At 48.0% G+C, this 25,000-nt stretch overlaps 1 protein-coding gene across 3 annotated transcripts in view; it reads right to left on the bottom strand.

The window, feature by feature from the left end:
• The window catches only part of LOC147034284 (ribosomal protein S6 kinase alpha-3), a 344,798-nt gene that overhangs the window by 161,787 nt on the left and 158,011 nt on the right, over nt 1-25,000 (bottom strand). For all 3 annotated transcript variants that reach the window (XM_085880085.1, XM_085880096.1, XM_085880089.1), the window contains one exon: nt 20,063-20,179. In XM_085880085.1, coding sequence (XP_085736211.1) covers nt 20,063-20,179 — 117 coding nt within the window. The remainder of the gene's footprint in view (nt 1-20,062; nt 20,180-25,000) is intronic.

Here is a 25,000-nt window from a genome sequence, read left to right as displayed (position 1 = left end):
AAACCAATCCTCAGAGTTGGGGAACATTGTCGGAGCAGAAGGAAGCAAGTGTTTTTCCAGGACGACCTTGTACGTGGCTTGATTCACGAGTCCTTCACAAAGACAAATCTGCCCGATTTCCAGCCTTGCTGAAGCACCCCCAGATCATCACCGATCCTCCACCAAATTTCACAGTGGGTGCGAGACACTGTGGCTTGTGGGCCTCTCCACGCCTTATAGGCTTGTAGGCTCCCAGCCACCGGTTCAAACCACGTGGTCATGGCATGCACCATGGCAGGCGTGGCAGGACGACGACGTGAACATTGGCAAGCTGCAGACACAATTGGCGGATGCCTTGTAAGAGGTGAGGAGTTATGAAGATTATATAAAGGAGGTGCAAATTGAAGTGGACGAGGCACAACAGCACGCAGACGAGATTCAGAAAAAGGATGTGTACGGTGGGTCACAACAAGTGGCCGATATACGGGAACGGATTCGGTGGCTGAAAGAGGACTTAGCCAACAGAGTCGATGAACAATGTGGAAAAAAGAATTTAGTAGTGATGTATACCCATAATTTGGAATATGAGAAGAGCAAACTGAACAAAAGAATAGAGGAAGAGCAGATTGGTATTTCCCAGGATAGGAAGAACTTGGAGGAAGAATGGAAAAAGAATGAAAAAAAAAGGAAAAATGTGAACACTATTTGGAATTGAAACAACTGAAGGAAGAGGTAAGATTGGGCAAACAGATAAGAGAAAGCCCAGAACAGAAGATAAAAAGAGGAGAGAAATCGCTGGATCAAAGGAAGGAAGAATTGTTGGAAAAGTCAAGACAGTTCGAAGAACTACAGGAAGAAATGAGGGAAGTAGAGTGGAGTTCCCATGAGTTGGAACAAGAGAAGAGCGAACTGAACGAAAGAATAGAGGAAGAGCAAATTAGTAATTCTCGGGATAGGAAGAACTTGGAAGAAGAATGGGAAACAAAGCTGGAAAAGGAAAAACGGGAACACGATTGGGACTTGAAACTACTGAAGCGAGAGGTAAGAGCAGGCAATCGGATAAGAGAAATCCGAGAACAGAGATAAAAAAGAAAAGAGGAACGCCTGAAAGAACTAGAGGAATACAATAAGAAAATGGACGAAATGAGGAGGGAAGCATTGAAAATAGGTAAGGAGGCGAGAGAGGAATTATGGGAAAAAAGCTTCTGAGTTAGGGAAACACCAAAGCAAGAGAGGGAATTACAGAATGAACTGAGGATGTTAAGGGAGGAAAGAAAGAGAACGGAGAATGAAACGTTAAGGAACCACACTGTGCAGATTGAACAGCTAGAAGCCAAAGCAAGATTAAAGAATGAGATCAAAGAAAGTAGTGAAGGAACAACGAATGAAACAGGAAAAGGAAATCAACAAATTGAAGGAAACTACGAGATTGGAGAATGAAGAACAAGCGAGACAGTGGGATAAGAAACAAAAAGAACAACGAATGAAGCAGGAAAGGGAAATCAGCCAATTGAAGGAAACGACGAGATTGGAGAAGGAAGAACAAGAGAGACAGTGGGATAGAAAACAAAAAGAACATGGATTTGAATTTGAACAACTAAAGGAAAAAGCAAGGTTGGAGTACAAGGAGATAGTGAAAGAACAACGAATGAAACAGGAAAGGGAAATCCTCCAATCTCGTCATTTCCTTCAATTGGCTAAGGAAGAACAAGGGAGACAGTGGGAGAGGAAACAAAAAGAACATGGATTTGAAATTGAACAACTAAAGGAAAAAGCAAGGTTGGAGTACGAGGGGAAAGTGAAAGAACAACAAATGAAACAGGAACATGAAATCAACCAATTGAAGGAAACAATGAGATTGGAGAATGAAGAACATGAGAGACGGTGGGATAGAAAACAAAAAGAAAACGAATTTGAAACTGACCAACTAAAGAAGAGAGCAAGGTGGAAGTACACAGAGATGGAAAAAATTCTGGAAAGATAACAAACAACTAAAAAGGCTCCGAGAGGAAGAACGACTCAAATGGAGAATAAAATGGAGCCAGGAAGTAGAACAGCACAGTAATATGGGATGTGTGATATCACCACAGGGAGTAATGTTAGTGGTGCGGGACTTGAGTGACATCACTCGTCGGATGACACCACAATTAGAGCAAACTCTGGTGATGGAGACATTGAGGGAGCATACGGGGTTGTTGACGAATGAAACACATTTTGAGCAGGTCCAGCATGTGGAACTGACGGCCCCAGAGGAGTATGGCGAACCGATGATGAGTAACCTGCTGGAGAGAAGCGACCGGACAGAGGTGACTCTGGAACGAAGCAGGTACGTGGGTACATGCATACATGGTGTGGACGATGAGCTTTAGGTAGAAATTGAATTTTATGTCAACGAAGAGACTCTGTCCGATGCGGTGCACGTATGCGTGACCCCTGAATGTGTGTGTGTGGAGTGCCTGTGAATGAATGCTGTGAGCCCACACTCAAGACTACAGAACCGGTATGTGCTGCCGAGGCCGAAACGTGTGTGGGCACTCACGTGGCGTTCGGGAATGTAGCCCTGAAGTGCGAGGCGGTTGGTCAGTGTGCAGGCAAGGTTGAAGGTGTGGAATGTGAACACCTAACCTTGGAATGTGTGCAGCCTGCTGTGTGAGGGAGTCCTGAGCATGGAGTGAGTGGTGATGTTGGAAATAGGTTTGAGGTACAAGGGGTAATTGAAATGCCACCAGGACAGAACTTGAGCCAGGGGACGGAAACCACAATGGACAGCTCTGCATGGGTTCTTACAGAGTTGGAGGTGCTGCATCCAGGAGCAGGCTTTATAAATTGGATTTTAATTTCTCTATCAGCCTCACAGGAACTTTGGAGTGGAGTGCAGATGTGTGGCAGGTGGCACTGGCGTGTGTCTCTTGGTCTTTGAACCTTTCTGAGCACACGAGGGGGTTTGGCAAGGTGAGGGGTTTATCTGTCTTCAGGGAGTTATGGAGAAGAGGGGGGGAGGCCATTCCACCGATTGGGGTTTACCTGATTTCCGTGAACCCTGGAGAAGAGGGGGAGGCCATTCCACCGATTGGGGTTTACCTGATTTCCGTGTACCCTGAAGAAGAGGGGGAGGCCATTCCACCGATTGGGGTTTACCTGATTTCCGTGAACCCTGGAGAAGAGGGGGAGGCCATTCCACCGATTGGGGTTTACCTGATTTCCGTGAACCCTGGAGAAGAGGGGGAGGCCGTTCCACCGATTGGGGTTTACCTGACTTCCGCGAACCCTGGAGAAAAGGAGGGGTGGACCACAACCCCAATTGAGACGTGACCCCTTTGAGCCGTGGCGGAAAGGCGGCGGGTCATGTAATGGGAAATGAGGGATTCGTTCCCTCACTCCCCTTCCAATGAGCCAAAGAAGCAGGCCATATGGGGATGTGAAAATCTTGATTGAGAGTTGTACCGAAAGTGATTGCAAATTGAGAGATGACAGAAGGCATAAGAGTGGCACGAGTGGATTTGGGTGATTATTGAAAAAGAGTGGTGGAGACATTACAGGCAGAGCGTTAGACACACCTGAAACAAGTGGATGACAAAGGGTGGATTGTTTGAGGAAAGACTGAAATGCCTGGTTGGAACCATGCAGAGGTTCCATGGGGCTGGTGAAGAGATTTTGATGCTTCGTTTAAATTGTTGGAAATAAACGATTAGGGCAGTCTGGAGGAGGCCAGCGGACGACAGACGTCATGACAAATTAATTGTGGTTTGATGAAAAAGTGTACTGGTTAAATTTGATGACCAAGTGGGATCTGAGGGACTGGTGTGTTTTTGTTTTCACATAAACGTGAAAGGTGTTGGATGGTGTTGTGGGCTGGGTGTGTGGCACTGTGGAATGAATGACTAAAGAGTTTGGGTGAATGGCGTGATGGTGTGAATGAGGAGAGTGAGTGCGAACAACGTACCCTGACGGAAGGAGTCTCTTAACCAGGTTGGTGTAGGTTAGGGGGACTTCGAGGATTTGACATGGATTCTGGCTGCTGTTCCATTGTGCAGGCAGACTGCGAGAGGTAGGTGCAGGCCAAGGTATGGGAATACTGGCTGGCAGTGTGACATGGTATTGGAAGTTGGTGAGTCGGGAAATAGGGCAGCAGGGCTTTGGGGGTTCCTGGCAGGTAAAGGCTGTCAGAGGTGCCAGGAGAGCACAGTAGGTTCAGTGCCAGGAGAGCACAGTGTAGTTGCTATGAGAGCACAGTATGGGCGCTATGAGAGCACAGTGTAGGTGCTATGAGAGCACAGTATGGGTGCTATGAGAGCAGAGTATGGGGGCGAGAGAGAGCCACCCCTTAGTTAGTAGCGCCAGAAGCACGCTCAGGTGAACCCCAAGGTCGCTGGGTGTCCTCCACCCCAGATTGGAAGCAGGCAAAGAGGCCTAGTAGCTGTCACACTCCCCAGTCAGCGAGTTATGCCTGGCACCACCAAATGGAAAAAGACAAATAAGGACCTTGCCCAGGTTTAATGGAATGGAACAGTGTGCCAGGTCGGGAAAAATGGGTCATTAGGATCATTCTAGCCATAGCAGGGTTTGTCGCATTGTCTGGAGCTAAAAGTGAATGGTTAGGTTCGATGGACTATCCTCGACACCATTCATGCGTGACACCTGGTACGAGTAGTGTTGATGGGAGAAATTGTTAACAAGGGCCAGGCTAGGTCACCCTCTCCAAGTGCCAGAGAGGCCACCAGTCTGTCATGAGCACACATCCACGAAGATAACAGTTGAGTAAGAAACACACCATCCTGTCTGTAGAAGGAAAAAAAAAGAGGAAGGAAGAAAAAAAAAGAAAGAGAGAACTTAACCAAAACAAGTCAGGCAAGGAAGGTTAAGGGTACACTCCATCTCACCTGGTCTGAGGTCATCACACCCACTTACGTCCTCAAGAACACCTCCAAACTGCATTTGCTTACCATCAATATCACCGTGCCACCATTGCTGTGTCACCTGCTGTCCAATGCAGGGCTTGCTGCCTGCTGATGCTTGTGAGTAGACCATATGGGCCAAAGCATTTTTGTGGGCCATTGAGGCCAAAGTGCTTTTGTGGGCCGTTGCGGCCGAAGATTTATGCCATTTTGTGGGCTGTGGGCCGAAGAACTCTTTGTGAGATTAGGCCACTGGGCCGACTGAACTCACCTGGTGAGAGGCCAATAAGGCCACGAAGTGAGGAATCCCTCAGGGGTGAATGGATAATACTGCCGGGAGGGGGGCATGAAGGAGCGAACACGTGAAAGAACTTTGAACCTTTGAATGTTCTGCTCCTCTGCAAATATTGGTGATAAAAGTAAAATTGAATGCCCTCCCATTCAAATCTATAATTAGAATGTTAAGTAGTGTGCATAGAGTGTGAATTTGTTTGTTAGATTGGTGACCCGACACACTCGGATAGGGACATGTCAATGTTACTGAGACACTTTGATTTTTGGAGTTAAGTGCTTCCCATGTTGATGGTTAGAGTAAATGGGAGATCTGTGCTGTACGTTAGACAGGGCCATTGCCATGGGCTGCCCCAGATGGAGGCTCGGGAGAGCCTCAGGAGAAAGGTGGGGGTAGTGTTACGGAAATGGCCCTTATTGGACTACTAAATATAGGATTAGCTCAGACCCCCGATTAAATGCATGTTTAGCTCGGTTGTATGGTAAAATGGACGTTACATGTGTGTCGGGAGTGTAAAAGGCTGTATTATTGTTTGTTGCAGTGGTGGTGGAACAAGAGCTCCCTCTTCTTCTTCCCCATCCCGGACGAGGCCCCGCCCAGTCGGCTGAGAGGGTGTGGCCAAACAGAGTAAGTGAAGCTGAGGGGAGGAGTTTGTCGGCTTCGCAGAGAGAGGCGTGCTCGTGTTTCGAAGTGAGCGGAAAAAGGAGAAACTGTGAGAGAAAAGGAGTTCTCAGTTTGGAAAAAGGTCTGGTTTTCGAGAGGGTGCTCGTGTGTCGAAGGAGCGAACGAAAGAGAAACTGTGAGAGAAGAGGAATGCTCAGTTTGGAAAACGGTCGGGTTTTTTGAGGCGCGCTGGTGGCTTCAAAGCGAGCGAACGAGGGAGGGACAGTGTTGGATCTGCCAGGAGAAACGCTGAACCTGCCTGCACGTCGAGGATTCTGCCGTGAGAGAGACGGCAGCCGGCTTTGAGAGGCGAGCGTGGAAAAGGAAAGAAACAGTGATTCGATGGAGAGAGAAACTGAGAGGATGGAGTTGGGAAGTCGGGCTTCGAGGCGGGAAGGCAGGAGAGGAGACGATGGAGCCTCTGACGGTCCCTGCTCACACCAACGGCTCGACACGTTTGCCGATCCGCTTGCCGGAGCCCGGCACCTCGATTTGGGCCTTGTCTGGAGAACAGGCCAGGCCTGGATTTGTACGCTGGACCTTGAGAGAAATCAGCTGAGGCCCATCGTCGACCTTACACGGGGTAAGAGCGCGCGGAGACCGCGTGCGGTGCAGAAAGGAAAGAGTGCGGCGCCGCCATCTCGCCACGCGGCGCGTTCGAGCTCGGGCTCGAATCCGTGGACATCCGCATGTTGCAAGGACATCCGCAATTTCTGCATGTAAATGTGCATCATGGAGCACAACATCCAGGTTGGGGAGGGTATTACAAATCACCACCATTTACAGTGCAGTATTCATGTCCCTATGTTTTCAAGTACAGTGATGTGTTTTGAATTGAAAGCAGTTGGTATTGTAGTGTTCACGGGACTTGATCAAATCCCGCCAACGTAAGATGAGCCGAAACGATGGAGGCGGTTTATTTTTTATAAACCAAGGGTGGCGGATTTAATCGGTCTATAGCATACGGGACGAGAAAGGTGGCACGTGGCACTTTACTGAGTAAATAGCGTTTATTTATTTGCACACAAGAGCGATAAGAAGGCTCGGCAAGAGGAGGGATCCATGGGCGATTTGATGAAGGGTGGTGTTGATTCGGGCATGGGGGAAAGCACAAACAATTTCAATGTATAAACAAAATGTAAAGAATCAAAAAATAAAATCGGTACATGAAATTCAAACCCTCTAAGGCGTCAGGTACGCGCGCGCACACGCACACGCACACGCACACGCACACACAATATAGCTAGTTCGTCAGGCTTGCCCGTGCTGTTGATGCAAAAGTCATTGGATGTGGGTGCCGGACGAGCTGGCGTTTCGCCTGTCAGGGCCAGGAGGCACGGTGGTGCAGATGTTTGCGTGAAACCTTCAGTGCAGAAATGCAGTTCTTGGCCTGTGAGCTCCAGCCAGCCACCGTGGTGTTGTTCTTGATTCGTGGAACTCCTGTGTTGTGGGCCCAAACCGCTCACAGCCGCCAGGGAACCCGGTTCCGTACCCAGAGCCAGCAGAACACGAGGGCAAAACGAAGAGAGGCAAGAAGAACAGGCTTCAAGCTTACTCTGCAGCAAAGCCTCGCTTGGAGCATAAATTAACGGCGTGGACGATTTCGCATGAGGGACAATATACAGGCAGGAGGTCCTGCAAGCTGCAGGAAAGCGTGCTGCAGAAGCTCTTGAGCAGTCACTCGGCGTGTTGGTTCTCGATCAAGCCATCCTCTCGGAAAAACGTGAAGGAATCCAGATCAGAGTCCCTCATCCTCTCTACGGAGCGTCTCCTTCGTCCACCGCCAATCGTCCTCTCTCCAGAGCGTCCCCTTCATCCTCCGTCTGCGGTCCTCTCCCAATCGTCCTCAGGGGGCGGAGCCGTCCGCAGATATATCTCCTCCGTTTCTCTCAATCCTCCAATCAGGCCGCCCCATGCTCCAGGGTCTCTGCAACTCCCAACGGAGCGCCTCATTGGTCCTCCGTCTGCGGTCCTCCGCCAATGGTCATCAGGGGGCGGAGCCGTCCGCAGCACCGTTCTTTCACGTCACGGCAAGCCTGCAGGAAATACTAAAAGGGAATACGCATCAACACTTACCCTACCTAACCCGTCTCCCTATCTAATTACGTGACAATTATTATTTCCCCCTTAAAGAAATGGACATTTACGAGACAATCTATCACCAATAAATCCCTACTTCATTACATCAAGATCCTGGTATAACTCGAACAGCATGGCATACCTAATTAAACATCCTAAGTACCCTTTGAATGCATAACCCCCCCCCCCCTCAGACGTAACAGTATGTTTGTGCTTCGTGCACATAACCAAGCTTATTTATTTTTCCTTTTCAGAGATGTCACTTGCAGAGACACCACCCAAATAAAGGTATGCATCAGAAGAACGTGTTACATGCTTGGAACAAGATCGCCTGCAGGGCAGGCACTCTGCTCGTATGTATAATTTGTTGAAAATTAAAGAATTAAAGGGTGTAAAGAATGAAAGAAAACCCTGATATCAAAGTAACTCACAGCACATTTACATTTATTCACCCATTAGAATAGGAAAAGGGAGCTATCTATCCACATTCACTTATCGAAATAACTGAGCTAGAGGACCTGAATGTTGTGTGCTCATGGCTTCCACATTCGCAACAATATACCAAAATAACCAAGCAGTCTTGGCTCCCGGGGATTCACGCCCTCGGCACGTCTTCCTCGAACCGGGTCACTCTACCGACTGCGGCTCGGTTGCAGCCGAGCGGAAACTGCCAAAGCCGTGCCGGGAAGGATTAACGGATTATCGGGGATGAAACCCCGTCTGAACTCAGACCCGGACCATGCTAGACCAAATAAAGAAAGGACGGAAATGAGCTGGGAACATTTCTAATAATTTATTTACAGTAAAATAAAGACACAGGGCAGACTTATCACGAATATGCAATGCAGTATTTACAATGATGAAATAAACACTTAAACAATTCTACTTATAGACAGGCCCACACACAGACACACACAAAAAAGAAAAGAAACCCCGGAGTTCTTTATTGGACCCTCCAGCCGATGAGAGAGAGACGAGCTGGGGATCAGAGTCCGGATGGGTACCTGGCCGTCGGAGAAAGTGGGTACTCCGTGCTGTGGCACCTGCCAATGGTCATCGGCCTGGTCCCAGTCGCACGTGGGGGACTCGTGGTTCGTGGCGGAGCTCGGGTGGTGAATGGTCGGGGCCTACAGAACTCCTCTCTCCGTAACAGCCACCGTGATGAACATGACCACTCCAGAACTCCAGTACTTCTCAGAGCGTGCTCGGGAATCTTTATCCGCCTCCCTCGTGAAACACACACAGCTCTCGCACTGCTCTGCTCTCAGACACCACCAGTGCCAACGCCAACCGACAAACACAACCCTCCGAGTCTACGAGATATATATCTCCTCCCCCACGGGGAGGGGCCTTGGTGAGAATCATCTCGCTGTCCATCCCTCATTGGCCCACGGCCGCACCCCACCGGGGTGGAGCCGTAGCCCCTGTTAGGAGACCCCACATTCTCCACTTGGCTCCACTCTCGAAGAGTAACAGTATCCATGTTACATTGGTGCAAGAGTTAAAACGTTTGTGGAAGGAGCGTTGGTGGGAGCGGCAAGGAACGGCTGCAAGACCCTGCCCTGACAAATCAGAGTGCTTATGGACAGCGGGTGGGTAGTTGATCGTGATGGGGGATGAATCATGCAGATGGGATGGTTTATTCGATGACTCCTTGGTTATAATGACCTAACTAAAGACGTCACAAAGCACGTTTTCGAGCCTCCCTCTAAACAAAAAGGAAAGGGATCTGACTACACACGTACTTACTGGCATAACTAACTTTGGGACTTGAATGTTGAGTGTGCATGGTTTCCAGATTCGTAAAAAATATATATTTCTAGTTGCGGGCCGGGGGGGGGGGGGGTCGGTCAGGTGAGAAGACCACGAGGTGGGGGAAGCTCTCTCAGTTCCCACCAGACTCCCCAGAATTGTAGGCTGTCGCACACGGATAATTCCGTGACGCGGCGGGTCTCTTAACCGACCGTGGACGCAAATAACTCAACTGCGTGACCTGGGGTCCTCCCGTCTATGGGTGAATCGGGTTACCGAATTAATCACGTGGTTTAATTACCGGGGAACAAGCCCTCGGTACGCCTTGTCCGAACCAGATCACTCTACCAGACCGGATCACTTTACCGGATCGGATGCAGCCGAGCGACCGCCAAGGACGTACCGGCTAAAAGGAACGGATCGTTGGGAATAAGGTCCCGGCTCAGCTAGGATTCGGACCATGCTGGATCAATGGAAGAAAAGACAAAAACGAGCAGGGAATATTCCTAATAATAATTTATTAACAATGGGCGAAGAAAGGTATGTGGTACGATCAGGATTTATTGGGGTGTGTTGTGCAGAGATAGGGGAGAGGTATGGTGCAGCAAATAAACAGGCAACTTGCAAAAGGGGACACAGAGCAGACTTAACGTGAAAATAACAGCAATAATAATGATAACGATCTTCTGCAGTCTTACTTAAGCAGACAGGCGCCAGGACACACACACACACACACACACACACACACACACACACACACACACACACACGCAGAAAACCTGATGAAGAGAAAGTTTTGAACCAGGAAGGGAAAGGAGTTGAGGCGACGTTCTCTGTGCCTTTGTGCTTGAGAGCACGACGCACCACCAATACGTTTCAGGGGGAGGGTGGATTCTCCGTAGTGCAGTACCCGACAGTGGGCGTGTCTCTGGCTTCAGCCGCACGTGTGGAGACCAGGTTCGTGAAACAGGAGCTTGAGTGGAGAAGGGGCGGATTCCAGAGTGAGAGGACGGAGTGGTAGGTGGGACCAGGTAGGCGGGTGGGGTTGACATCATGTGGGCGGAGATGAGGAGGTGGAGTCCAGACAGCAGGAGGTGGGTCGTGGTGGTGTCGACGAGGGTGAGGCGAGAGCGGGAGAGAGATGGAGAAAGAGAGAAAGAGAGAAAGAGAGAAAGAGAGAAAGAGAGAAAGAGAGAAAGAGAGAAAGAGAGAAAGAGAGAAAGAGAGAAAGAGAGAAAGAGAGAAAGAGAGAAAGAGAGAAAGAGAGAAAGAGAGAAAGAGAGAAAGAGAGAAAGAGAGAAAGAGAGAAAGAGAGAAAGAGAGAAAGAGAGAAAGAGAGAAAGAGAGAAAGAGAGAAAGAGAGAAAGAGAGAAAGAGAGAAAGAGAGAAAGAGAGAAAGAGAGAAAGAGAGAAAGAGAGAAAGAGAGAAAGAGAGAAAGAGAGAAAGAGAGAAAGAGAGAAAGAGAGAAAGAGAGAAAGAGAGAAAGAGAGAAAGAGAGAAAGAGAGAAAGAGAGAAAGAGAGAAAGAGAGAAAGAGAGAAAGAGAGAAAGAGAGAAAGAGAGAAAGAGAGAGAGAGAGAGAGAGAGAGAGAGAGAGAGAGAGAAAAAGAAAATCGGAGGGACTGCTCCGACCTTTATAGGACTTGCAGCGCGGGGGGAGGGGGAACCCCGAATCGAAACATCACCTGAATCGGGTGCTCCGATTGGCCCTGACCCCTCACATGGCCCGCCAACTTTGGTGGGAAACCGCCTCACTTCGTTTCCGGCAAGGCCATACCAGAGAGCGGCAATATTCCGCTCCGACCCCACGACATGACACAAATCGCCCACACCGAAATTGGAACGCGAATCGTCCTGCAATACCCCCCCCGGGCCGTGCCCTGGCGACTGGCCGAGGGTCCCGCATGCCCATTCGGGTGTCCGCCCGCGGCGATCAACGCGCGCGCCAACGCGACCCGCACTGTACATTCCCCGGCTCAATCGCAGCTTTGCTGGCCGTAGAGACGAGAAGACGTTCACCATCCATGGGGAATCCGCTGCTGCCAGCGAGGGCCGAAGGTACATCGCTATGGATAAATCCATGCACGTTTCACGAGCGGCGTACGTGTCTGCTTTCGAGCACATTCCATGCAGTGCGCACGCGGTTCGGCCATTACGCACTTGGCCAGCGCTCGTGTTCGCACGACTCCGCTAGCATGTGCGCAGGGCGAACACCAATATGTGTCGGATATTGAGGTTGAAAAGGAACAGCCGCTTCTACTCCGCACACTCGTATCCCACCCAACATGGCGTGGAGTCGTCTTTATCAGCCTCCATACGCGTTTCGTGCAGCATGGGCGTCGTGCTGGCTGTGTTTCCTGTGCTGTGAAAAACACCATTTGTGCATCCTCTTAAGAGGTATTCATTCGCATGCCTTATTAATGCAACCGGCAATCTTCCCAAGATCATTGGAGGCTCGAGTCGATAATCCCGCACTGCTAAGCGCACTATATGACTCGCTGCACACGTTGGGTTTCGGGCTAGTCCGGGAACGAGGGCTCTGTGCAGCAGTTTCCTCACAGCGGCACCGCACGCGTGAGCCTCCATGAGGCCCACCTCACTGCAAAGGCGCACGTGGCTGATTTACCTCAGGAATAATCAGACGAAAAGAAGAGTAGGGACGAAATGAAGAAGAAAACTATTTAAGCAAACCTAGCTTTTAGATCATCGCAACGCACACCCTTGTTGTCCCACTAAACAAAAGGAAAAGGACTATCTACATGTATAATAATGGAATAACTGTCTTGGGACCACTATCTGTTGGATGCATGCGGTTCCAAGAACCGCAATATATTGTTATGGCTGTGGAACTTCGCAGAACACCATAAAGGTCCCGAGATCAGTCATGCCGGTAAGTCTGTGTTCAGATAGATTTCCCCGCCGTTGTTTAAAGGGAACTATTCATGTTAACCGGGCTGTGATCTTTCAGTTAGCCATTTTTCTTTTGCTATCGTTATTTTGGACGAATCACCTGACCACCTTCCCCGCTACGCCAACTACCGATCACCTTCTCCATAAACCACACTACAACCCACTCCGCTTGTAAAACCGTCTCTACCAAGGAAAAGGAACAAGGGATTCCAGTAACGCCATGAAAAAGAAGAAGGTATTCCGATGGCGCATGGATTTTCCCTCCTGCTTTTCCCGCGCGCCGCCAGGGAGAGATTGTTCGTCATTGGTCGGTTCATAAGGGCGAGGCGTTGGAAATGGGTAACGCCTCCTTTCTGGAAGCTTCCTGCAGGAGATGTAAGTGGGGTGAGGCGATAAGCGAGGAGGAATAAAAGGGCGCATGGAGCGGCCGCGAGGAGAGAGTCGGCGGCTCGTGGTCTTCTGGTGGTCTTCTGTCTGTCTTGGTCTTGGTCTGTGGAGAAGCGGTCCGTGAATGACCCGTTCGTTGGAGCTTGTAGTCGGTGGAGAGTCCGGGCGTCGCGGAGGGGACGTGGACTGGAGGCGCCGCTCTGCCAGCTGTGTCGTGCGATCCTGCGCATTCGTGTAAGGAGAGCCGGAGAGAGAGAGCTGGCCACGCGGAAGGCCCGAGCTCAGCCGCTGCTACACTAGCTGCCGTGGGGACAGACGTCGAGGCTCACACCACAAGGCGCCACGAGGGTGCAGGTAACCTGCAACGGTCTCGTGGGACTCCTTCGGTCTGCCAAGTCCCACGCCATAAAGGTCTATGGGCCCAGCCTGACCCCATTGCTTTTGATGGGGTCTTTTCTTGTGTTTCTTTTGAATGAATGTTGGTGGCGCCGTCTTGTAAGTAAAAACTGTGTAAGTGACAGTACATGAAAAACAATAGACGGTTGTTGTGCTTCGCCTTGCCCGTGTCTTTGTCCCCGTCCCGCATTCTTCATAAAACAACTGCATGCGTGTTTTGCTTTTGTTGACTGTATAAGTGTTTTTCATTGCATGGCTGTATATGTGCATGTGTGTAAATAATAAATGTGCTTGTGTGAATGTTACCCGTTCGTCGTGTCTTTTTCCCCCTTTGGACTGCTATCTTGCTTTCGCAATACTAGTTGGTTGTTAAATACCGATAAATAGAATCGGATCTGGCGAGGTCTGGCGATAATACCCGCTCGGTTATCCCAGAGCGGAACGGACCGCTTAAGCAGTTCGTGTCCAAGCAGGCCTTCGCCGAGGTACGGTCCCTCAGGAGGTTACCCGCTTGGGTACTTAGGTATATCGATATTCGGCGATTGACCCTATTTCGCGCGGGTAGAATACGGACTGGGCTGTGGTGGGATTAAAAACCCACCCGTGACTGGTTTCTGGCATTGTTCCAGAAAGTCACGACTGAATTGCTCGTCCGGTGGGCGTGCAGCAGCCATTGGCTAAAGTCGTCGTTCGCACGCTAGGCGGGCGTAGATTCGTAACAATATATACACACATACATACATATATATACATCTCTATTATAATACCAAGCTTGCACACTAAAAACTCGGCTCGCCGTCACACGATCCCTATGAAATTGCTGTGGCACTTAGCGGACATGCCGACAATGTTTGGGAAGTCTTGGCGTTCCATAGTACCACTTGCATTTTGCACAATGCGTATTTTTGTCATTCCCCGTATACGGTTTGTCGTCTGCTACCAGCTATGTTGTGCATGTGCACGGGTATCGCTAGTACATACATATTGTTGTGGCTTCCCGCCGCGTTTGGGCGACCGTTCTAGCCAAATCGCGGTCGCACGTCCACCGAAGGCCGCAATCCAGTCCTGACCTTCCGGACCAACCACAAAATCCAGTCACGGATGCCTTAACGCAACATAAACCAGCCAATTCTTCTGTCCACGCACTGCAGGGTCGATCGCCGAATTATCGATGTACCTAATTATTCGTGCAGACAGAAATACCGGGAGTTTATACCTCGACGGGACCTGCACGAAAACGAGCCGCTTAAGCGGCTCGTTCCGTATGTGAATGAGTCTCAGAGAGTCTCTGTAATGTAATACTCTGTAATGAGTATTACAGAGAGTCTCGGAGATTTTATTGGCCTCTCTCCACGGGGAGGGGCCCTTGGCGAAATCGCACTTCGCTGTCCGCCTCTGATTGGACAGGGTCCTCCGGCCCACCTTTCCGGGGCGGGGCCTCTGCTCCTGCCAGGAGACCCCAGTTACTCTCCACGTGGCTTCGCTCTCGACGAGTAACAGTGTCAGCGCCGCGAAGGTCATCGTACAAGAGAACGTTTGTGGGAGCCGAGAACTGGAACCACGAGACCCCCTCTCGGCAAGTCAAGGTACGAGCAGCCAGCTGGTGGTGATGGAGCGTGATGGGCTGAAGGGGTCATGCAGATGGGATGGTTTATTCGATGTAATAACCTGACTAAAAGAAATCACAACGCACGCCTTTGATTCTCCCACTCGACAAAAGGGAAGGGATCTGACTGCACACATACTTCACGACATAACTGACTTTTGGGACATCTGTATGTTGAATGCAAATGGTTCCCAGATCCGCAACACTATACACACACACACACACACACACACACACACACACACACACACACACACACACACACACACACACACACACACACACACACACACACACACACACACACACACACACACACACACACACAGTTGCTGTTTTATCGACCGCATGTCGAGATTGAAATGCACACAGCAAGTAGACTCTCAGTATAATTATTTCCGTAATGATCGTTAAGAATAGTGTCTCCCCTTTCGGGGTTATTATGTAATTGAATGTGTTGGGTTGGGTAGTTTGCACCCTCTCTCAACCTGCTGGGATAACAGAGCCATCAGCGCCTGATGACGTGTACGTTTTACTGCCATGGTGTTCAATGTGTGCGAACAACACCAGCATTCTAGAACACATGCCAAATTCCCAATTATTGGTTAAAGCCCCACAAAGTCCTTGTTTTCTGTTCTTCTGTATGAACATCTACCCTGTAATGTAATTTATTGCGGTCCACCCCTGCACTGCATTTTGTTTCCCTAATCACCATTCATTCTCCTCCACCAAAAATGACTGGTAAATGGACCAGGACATGACCCAGCCTCCTTGAAATAATTGCCCTATTCCCTGGCTTTGTGCGATGGACATTTTTGGACATGTGGGGTTTGTCCCAGGTACATGGGGGTAAAAAGGGATTTCCCCCATGTTAAGTGCAGAGCTCCGCTCCTGATGACAGCCGGAAAGACCAAACAAGTGATGACAGCCAGAAGGCCAGGCAACAGAATGGGCGAGGCTGCGAGGGAACTCTCCAATGGATGGCATGGGGCCATCTCGTAAGATCTGACGTGGCCCAATCGCTGGTCCCAGGCCACCTCGGAAGATCTGACGAGTGGCTAATTGACCCTGCCTGCCCCAAGGATTAAAAATCTGTGCTCGGTGCCTGGTTCTCTCTCTCTCGATTCGAGCTCTCTCTGCCCTGGTCATCGCACTCGTTTCTGCCCTGGTCCTGGACGCTCTGCATCGCACTCGTTTCTGCCCTGGTCCCGGACGCTCTGCATCGCACCCGTTTCTGCCCTGGTCCCGGATGCTCTGCATCGCACCCGTTTCTGCCTTGGTCCCGGACGCTCTGCATCGTACTCGTTTCTGCCCTGATCCCGGACGCTCTGCATCGCACTCGTTTCTGCCCTGGTCCCGAACGCTCTGCATCGCACTCGTTTCTGCCCTGGTCCCGGACGATCTGCATCGCACTCATTTCTGCCCTGGTCCCGAACGCTCTGCATCGCACTCGTTTCTGCCCTGGTCCCGGACGCTCTGCATCGCACTCGTTTCTGCCCTGGTCCCGGACGCTCTGCATCGCACTAGTTTCTGCCCTGGTCCCGGACGCTCTGCATCACACTCGTTTCTGCCCTGGTCCCGGACGCTCTGCATCGCACTCGTTAATCAAAGCACTCCTTTCTGCCATAGTTCTGGACGCTCTGCATCACCCTTGCTTCTTCCCTGCTCCTGGACGCTCTGCATCACCCTTGCTTCTTCCCTGGTACTAGACGCTCTGCATCACCCTTGCTTCTTCCCTGGTCCTGGAGGCTCTGCATCACCCTTGCTTGCTTCCCTGGTCCTGGACGCTTTGGTTCGTGCTCTCGACTGAGTTTGTGGACCCTCGGTTGTGGAGTGCAGTGTCAGGGCCATTCCGGAGAGCGGTCCCAAGCTTGAGAGGGCGACAGTGACTTACATACCAGTCGGCTGAGGCCACCCTGCCCCTCCCAATTTATCTCCCTGTATGTGTGTGTGGTCTGATGGGTACTGTTTTGTTATCCAGTAGGTAAGGTAAGGTTAAGCTAAGTCTACAACTTATACATTTTCTTTCCTTTTTGTAAATACACATCTTGATTACTCTTTTTATTGCATTTCCCCTTTTCCTGCCCCGGTTGCCCTCTGCCACCATTAAAGCCCTCGAGTTCCCTTCCCTCCTTCCCGTACCCCTCATCGCTCAGTGTAAATAAATTATTCTTGTTATATTTCCAATCTGCCCGTAGCTGTCCTTTCTTCCATTGGTCCAGCAATGTCCAGGTGTAGATTAGCCGGAAGGTTATAATTCCCCAACTGATTGGCTCTCATATCGGTCCGACATTGTGCTTGCGGAAAGCTCGGCCACATTAATCAAGATCCAATAAAGATAACAGCAGCACAATCGCCGAGGGCACAATTCCCTGAGAAGGAGATCATGTGTTCCAAGGTAAACGGTTGTCAGACGGAGGACCCTGGGTCACTTGGTCAAGTTATTGCCATTCGTGTGCGACGGCCTCGATTCCCGATGAGTCCGGGGAGAACTGGGTATATCCCCACCCTCGTACTTCCGAGACTCCGGGTCCATAACAATACTTTCCAGCATACTGCTGCCAGAAAAGCATGCTGGCATTCCACCCCACTCGATAGCCTTGTTAATTATATTCTTGAGCTTGCACATTGTGGAAGAATGATCTTACAGCATGACATGGGAAGCACAGTTTGGCTGCTGGAGCAGTGGCAGCAGATGTGAAGGATATATATTGTGAACAGCTGCATCCAGACAGAAAAATGTAATGAAGGGCTCTGCTCCCTAAGACTAGAGGGTTCTCAGCATCAAAAAATTGCTGACCAAGAGATTCTGCACACTTTCCTTTGCAATAATAAGCAAGTCACATGGATACGGTAGCCTAATTCTAAGCTTCAGGATTGCTGTTCTCGATTCAAACCCAATTGAAGGCATCAGCTTTAATGAGTCAGATCCCAGATTCAAGAACTGAGCTTGTTTTAGAATTACCATGCATCACCATCAGGATTTTTTGGGGGTCGGGGGGGGAGAAATGTCCAACTGGCTCATGAACGACCATCAAAGGGACAAATCTGGCTGGCCTGCATGGTCTGGCCTAACATGTAGTCCACTTTTACAATTGACTGAAATGCTTCAAAGAAACTTGTTGTGGGGGACCAAGGAGTGGTGCGGGGGGGGGGGGGTCAGAATGTTACTGATTTAAAAAAAAGAAGGCCAGCACCACACACAACTTTAATCTTGTAGATAAATTTCAAATGGTGTTTGGCCCAGTCTGAGTGCTGCACAAACTGAACTGGAGAAGTGCAAAAAGAGAACTATCCCCACGCTCAACCTGCGCTTCTCGAGCTCATTTGTCATTGTTAGACATATTGTCAAAATAGATTTTCTGTTTATGTTGTTTTACTCATGGACTAATCAAATACCCACAACCGGTAAGCTCACTTCCTCAATGGTATCCAACTTGCCACGTTCTAGGAAGGTTGTAAAAGCTGATAACTCCGCGGTACAAATGTTCCTTTTGTGCAAGAGCTGGAAACAAGTTAAAGTTCAAAAGGAGCCCTCAGAATATCAAATAAAAGGGAGAGTAGGAGTAAGATTGGGGAAAATTGAGAATATAAAAGGAAGATGGGGGAGAAAAGGGAGTCTCGGTGAGGTGGAGGAGTGGATATTTAAAATAAAAATAAAAAAAAAATCTAATTTTTTAAAACCGAAGCATTACCAACATTTGTGCCGTTCCTCAGGTATCTTAAAGGCAGCACTTGATCCTGCAAATGTGGAGACAACTCTGGAAGGCCGCCTTTGGCGTTTGTGCGAGAGGAACTCATGTTGTCGGTGATATAAATACCAAAGTCTTTCCTCAAAGTTTTTTTGATAAGCCTGGTGTTGGCTTAGTGGTTAGGGTGGCTGACTTGGGATCTGAGGGTCCTGAGTTTGAGCCCCATTGGCTGCTGAATCAATAACCAGGTGGGGTCGACTCAGCCTGTCACCCTTCCGAGATCGGCGAAATGAGTACCAATGTGCTGGTCCCGGTGTGTGCCCCGGTTAGAATAGGGACACCGTAACCCTGCGTGTCATAAGAAGCGACTGAAGGGTTGGCATCAGGAAGGGCATCCGGCCAAAAAAAAACATTGCCTCAAAAAGGGAACCATGATTGTCATGGGACCCACAAGGCTAACCCCTGCTCTGGCAGGGGAAAACGGCCTTAAAATGTATGTGTGTGTGTGTGTGTGTGTGTGTGTGTGTGTGTGTGTGTGTGTGTGTGTGTGTGTGTGTGTGTGTGTGTGTGTGTGTGTGTGTGTGTGTGTGTGTGTGTGTGTGTGTGTGTGTGTGTGTGTGTTTTCTCTCGTTCCTCATCCTTTGTCAAAAGCCAGAAGTCATCAAGTGAGATCATAGAAAAGGGTAAGACAACTGGTAACTTCAGCCTGACAGCTATCCAGAAATCCATGCAGACACACATGGCTGTATGCAAAGGACTGAAGCATTGCAGTGCAAGAGAAGTAGTTCTCTTACAAGTACAAGTTTCAGCAAAGACATACAACTCGTGACCAGATCTATTCCACCTATTGGCGATACTAAATCATCCTGCAATTTTATTGCCAAACACTGTACTTTCTGGTCATGCACCTCGCAGGGAATTGACTGACTACTATACTTCCTGCTGCCCAAACTTGCATCATTATTGCCAAGGGTATCTTATGGTGGAGTTTTTCACTGCCCTCGCAAGTGACTACTACTTTCTTTCAAGAGTGACTAAAGGCTCGTGGAGGTGTTCAGTGGGGTTAGTGGAAAGTTCCTACATTAAATTGTTGACATATTTTCTGAATTACTAGTAACTGTGCAACAAGACAAATAGAATGCTGCATGCTGTGGACATTAAAGGTCGCAGGTACATTTTAGAATGGAAGCCAATGTGAGCTGGAGAACATTTCACACACACATATCACAAGGTGTGGTGTTTAACCACACCCGACTCAATCCTCCCACCCCATTCCGCAAAGGAATTAAAAATATATATGTATATAATTTGCTCACATTGGATCCTTCAACAAAATATTTACTCAAAATCGTTGTCAAGGCACAAGAAGTGAGAAAATGGTGGGAAAGTCATGTGGGAGGGATGCGAGTACCTTGCCAAAGGAACCTTGCCCAAGCACTTTGAGGAGTTCAAATTGTGACGGATCTGCCTTCTCAGAGCCCTCCTTAACATGGTGTGTGATGTTTATTTCCTGCACCGTCACCTCATCCTGTACATTGGCAAAGAAATAAGGGATGAGAAAGATGAAATCAGTAAGAGGGTGGGAAAGCAGACGCCTCAATGTCATGAGCTCTTTATGCGGACACAAAACTGTAACCATTTTGAATCGGGAAGATGGAAGCCCGACAGCAAAGCTGACAAGTGGATTGTGGGCTCGAGAATGTAACAGCACAACATGATGGATAGCAAGACTGCGCACACCCCATTGAACTGGTCACAGGCAGCAGTGACCTGACTCATCAGTGTGAGGTATGAGAGTATGCAAAATGAAAGAGCAGAGAACCATATGAAACATCGGAAACACGTTGCCAGTTCAAACAGATAAAGCCACCACAACAGTGCCCAATCCTGGTACCACTTATCCATTAAACACAGACTGCATGTTCGGTCATAGCTCTGGCAAAAGCTATGATAATCGAAATATATAAAGACATGCAATTTCAATATAACTGCAAGTTGTGGGCACAATTATTAAAACTCACAAGTCATCTGATGTTAAGCAAAGCATTTTGAGAAAATTACCCCTGGTTGGGGGTGACGGTCATCTCTGAAGCTCTGTAGATGTGGACCTCTGATTGGCTTAGAATGGCTTCGATGTCGTCTTGTCTTTTGGTTCAACGTACAGACGAAAGCCCGGTAGTAAAAAGGATAGAAAACCTCAGAAATAAAACTACATTTCTGAGTTATCCAGAGATAGACTTTGAAAATGGTTGAATTGGAACATTTATGATCAATGTGTCTTCAAAAGGAAAGAAACCGGACCTCAGAAATCAAACCGCATTTCTGAGTCATAAATGGCGGATGATATTTTGACAATGGATGATTTCACAAGTTTACAGCATCGGTGACCTTGACATTGACCTTCAATCAGGTCTAAAGTCATACCGTCATGCATCACTCATCGATCCCTACCTACATACCAAGTTTCATCAAAATCTGGCGAAATTTTTTTGACCGTATCACATCGACGATTTTTCCAACTTTGAAGACACGTGACTCGATAACCAGGACGAATTTTTAAAAAACCCGCCTGACAAAATTTAGATATTGTTCCATATCAGAATCCGAAGAAATTTCGAAGATCGGATCACAAACGGCGGAGGAGATAGATTTCAAAAATGGACGATTTCGCAACTTTGGAGGGACTTGACCTTGACCTTCAATCGTGTCAAAAATCATACCGTCGTGCATCACTCATCGACCCCTACCTTCGTACCAAGTTTCATCAAGATCGGGCGAATTTTTTTTGACCGTATCACATCGACGATTTTTCCAACTTTGAAGACACGTGACTCGATAACCAGGACAAATTTCAAAAAAAACTGGCCCGACCAAATTTAGATATTGTTCCATATTATCACAATCCGAAGGAATTTCGAAGATCGGATCATAAACGGAGGAGGAGATAAATTTTGAAAATTGGTCGATTTCGCAACTTTGGAGTGACCTTGACCTTCAATCGGGTCAAAGGTCATAACGTCGTGCATCCCTCATCGACATCTACCCACATACCAAATATCAAGAAAATTGTAAGAAAAAAATGGGGACGTACGTACGGATGGACGGACATCGAGACTGGTTTTATTAGGTCATCTCGTTAGAGATGACATAAAAAGCATGCCCAACCTGAGGAATGACTGGTCAGCTCTTTACAGAAACAAAGGAGCAATTCAAACAATTAGACATTGTTGTAGTAATCCACAGATTTACACCAAAACCCTAACAAACTTATTTCCAATTGTCTGTCTTAACCATGATGCCAGCTGTAGCCAACAACTCGTATTATATTGATCACAGCTGTTTACAACTAGAAATACAATTGTAAGGTTACCCTGGTTTATGTATTACAAATGTGAGGTTAGCAAGGCCTAAGGTTTATGCAAAACCTATATTTTATGACAACGTTGAAACCCAAAGTGGTTAAGGAGCCAGTGTGCCAAGAGCAAACAAGCAATAGAAAGATTCAGGCTCCAGAAAACAATAAAATTGACGAATATTTAAAAACATTGTGAGAAAAACCTTCTGGTTGGTTTCACGGGTACCGTATACACAATACAGGGTGCTTTGGAAACAGAACCTATACATTTGGCTTAAGACAACCACAACAAAAAAACGATTTAAAGATAAAGACGAATGGATTCAATTTATCAAGGTTGCATCAGCATCTCATAAAGCTATATTAATAACATTTCCAACACAAGTGTGAAATTAGGATGAGAAGGAATACAAAATTATGCAAATGACAGGAAAGCATATCAACATGACTCAAGGATGAAACTACAATTAAAACTTGCCCAACACAAGCAGCTTGGGGACTTCACAAATCCCACTTTATATAATAAAGCAATTCTGTGTACATCTGATAATTATAGAATCAAAAACGGTTGGGCCAATCTCCACCAAATCCTGCAGAAGTGTTCGGGGTACCCAGGGTCAGGTCATGGGCACAAAATAATCACTCCCCTCGCCGCCATCCCGGCGAGAACCCTTCACGATTTTCGCCTGTACACGGAGAATAGTGCAAATGGTTGAACCACTGACCCCTGCCGGAGGGAGCGCATGATGACACCTGTCCGTTCAATCATTTGTCACACGAAGAAGAAGCATGACCTCCAGCTTTAATGTAGGGAATCCTGCTGTTGTAGAATCATAAAAATGGCACCTTTGGAAAGCTAATTATTGATTTCCTTGGAGCAAAAATTCGTATCCATTTAAAACGGGAATCTTCATGATTAAAAGCCTGGCTTTCCGGGATTGAAGACGAGGGAATGGGAGCTTAGTGTCGCGGTTCCAAAAGTAACATTCATTATTCTATGACAGCAAGAATCCTTTACAAGGACACGGAAGGAGCACACAAAGTTAGACATTGTAATAATTCTCAAAACAATACATCAGGAAGAGAACAAGGTACAAGGAAGAAAGACAAATCACAACCATGCCATCACCAGCAACAGCAATAATTACATTTTATGAAATTTCCTTTTTTCATGCATTTTACTGGGCTGTACGTATGTACGTATCATAAGCAAAAAAAGCTTGGCTGATCTCCATCAAATTTTGCATATACATGCCTCCTAGGTTATGTCAGGGGTACAAGATACATTTAACCACCGGTCTCTGTCGAGCAGTGAGGTGGGAGGGGAGGGTGGGAGAGTATTGATTGTAAGGGAATAATGCAAAATATGAAAATACTTGTCAATCCGCGAGCAGGTATTACTGGTCGTCCAGAATCGGAGATTCTCAACACCCCCTTCTGGATTTTGTTACTGTATTGTGTTGCCTTTCTTGACTTTGAAGAGCACAGGCATCATTTTCCAAACTAAGAGAGTTCCCTTCTAAGAGAGTACAGCCTTTTTGGCTGCTGGTTGCATCGTTGGCTAGGGTTGCAGCTGTGCCGCTGATGCAGTGCCCCTATTACCAGAACACTGGTGCTCAATGCGCTGACCTCGGAAGGATGACAGGCTGAGTCAACCCCCTGGTGTTCATTCAGTGGAAACGGGGATAGAACTCAGGACCCTAGGATCCCAAGCCACCACCCTAACCACTAAGCCAGCACCAGACATACTAAGAGAGTTAAGGAGAATTTTTTTTTTTTAATCCAATTTACCCTAATGTCATCGAAAAGAGCAAGGATGTTTACCACACTGCCTACAGAACTCCTATTCGCATTGCTTGCAAAATGCAAATGGTCTTCAATTCATCTTCTATCACAAAGGTTATTAATCCTCCCTACCCCCCCTCCCCTTAAATACCACAGCTATTCTGGATGACAAGGTTCTAAAGCCAGTTTGTGGTACTCGTCACATTTATTTGACCTCAAACCTGTAACGCTTTGAACAATGCTTTCCATAACATGTTTTTAAATTTGCTAATCCTGGCTATTGAAAGCAAGTAAAGGAAAAATTGTGTCATGAAGTCCTGTTAACAAATGCAAAGGACCGGACGTTCAGGAAGACTGCTTTGGCAACATTTTCTTCTTTCTCTTTTTTAATTGCTGATCCGATGCAAAATTTAATTGACATTCTTATTTAACCTTCACTTGCACCCTGTAACATGCTGTATTTCCATCAATTTCCCTGACAATATCTGCTGCTCTTCCTTCGCTCCAATTGGTTCTTCTGACCACGTCCTTGTTAAAGTGGACATCTCTCTGGCTGTTATCAGAGAACCACCTCACCGCCGTCGAGTCTGGCATTTCACTCAAGCCGACTGGCAGGGTCTCCGAGCAGCCATTAAACTTACAGACTGGTCTCCTATCACTACTTTCTCAAACATCAACTCATCCTGGGAATTCTTTCAAAGAAACTTGCTCTCCCTCATGCACAGATTTATCCCCTCTCGTGTTCAGTTGTCTTACCCTTCCTCCCGCCCTTGGTTTACTGAAGCTTGTGGCGAGGCAGTTGTCCTGAAACAACTTGCCTTTGCCTCATGGAAAGCAAACCCAACTGAGGGCAATCTCAGTTCTTTCCACAAAGCTCGGAACAAGTGTGTAGCTACCCTCAGGAGAGCCAGAAAACAACATCTTTCTCATCTCAAGTCTGAACTCTCAAACCTCTCTCCCTCCTCAAAATCCTGGTGGCGTTTAATCAAATCTGTTTCTGGTGTATGTTCCCCCTCCATCCCCTCCCTTACCTCAAATGGCCGCACTGCTGATTCCACACGTGATAAAGCTGAATGTCTAAACTCGGTGTTTGCAGCTAAATCTTGTGTCCCAAACCCATCACTATCTCTACCCACTTTACCCAGTCGCACCCAACTGTCCCTGGACTCTGTATCCTTTTCTCCTGACAAGGTGGAGAGCTTGCTTTCA

Source organism: Eptatretus burgeri, chromosome 1, assembly GCF_056783735.1.
Source record: "Eptatretus burgeri isolate ZD-2024b chromosome 1, Ebu_testis_v1, whole genome shotgun sequence".
NCBI classification, from domain to species: domain Eukaryota; kingdom Metazoa; phylum Chordata; class Myxini; order Myxiniformes; family Myxinidae; genus Eptatretus; species Eptatretus burgeri.
Note: the sequence above shows the minus strand (reverse complement) of the source record. Positions and strands in the feature narration are given on the sequence as shown.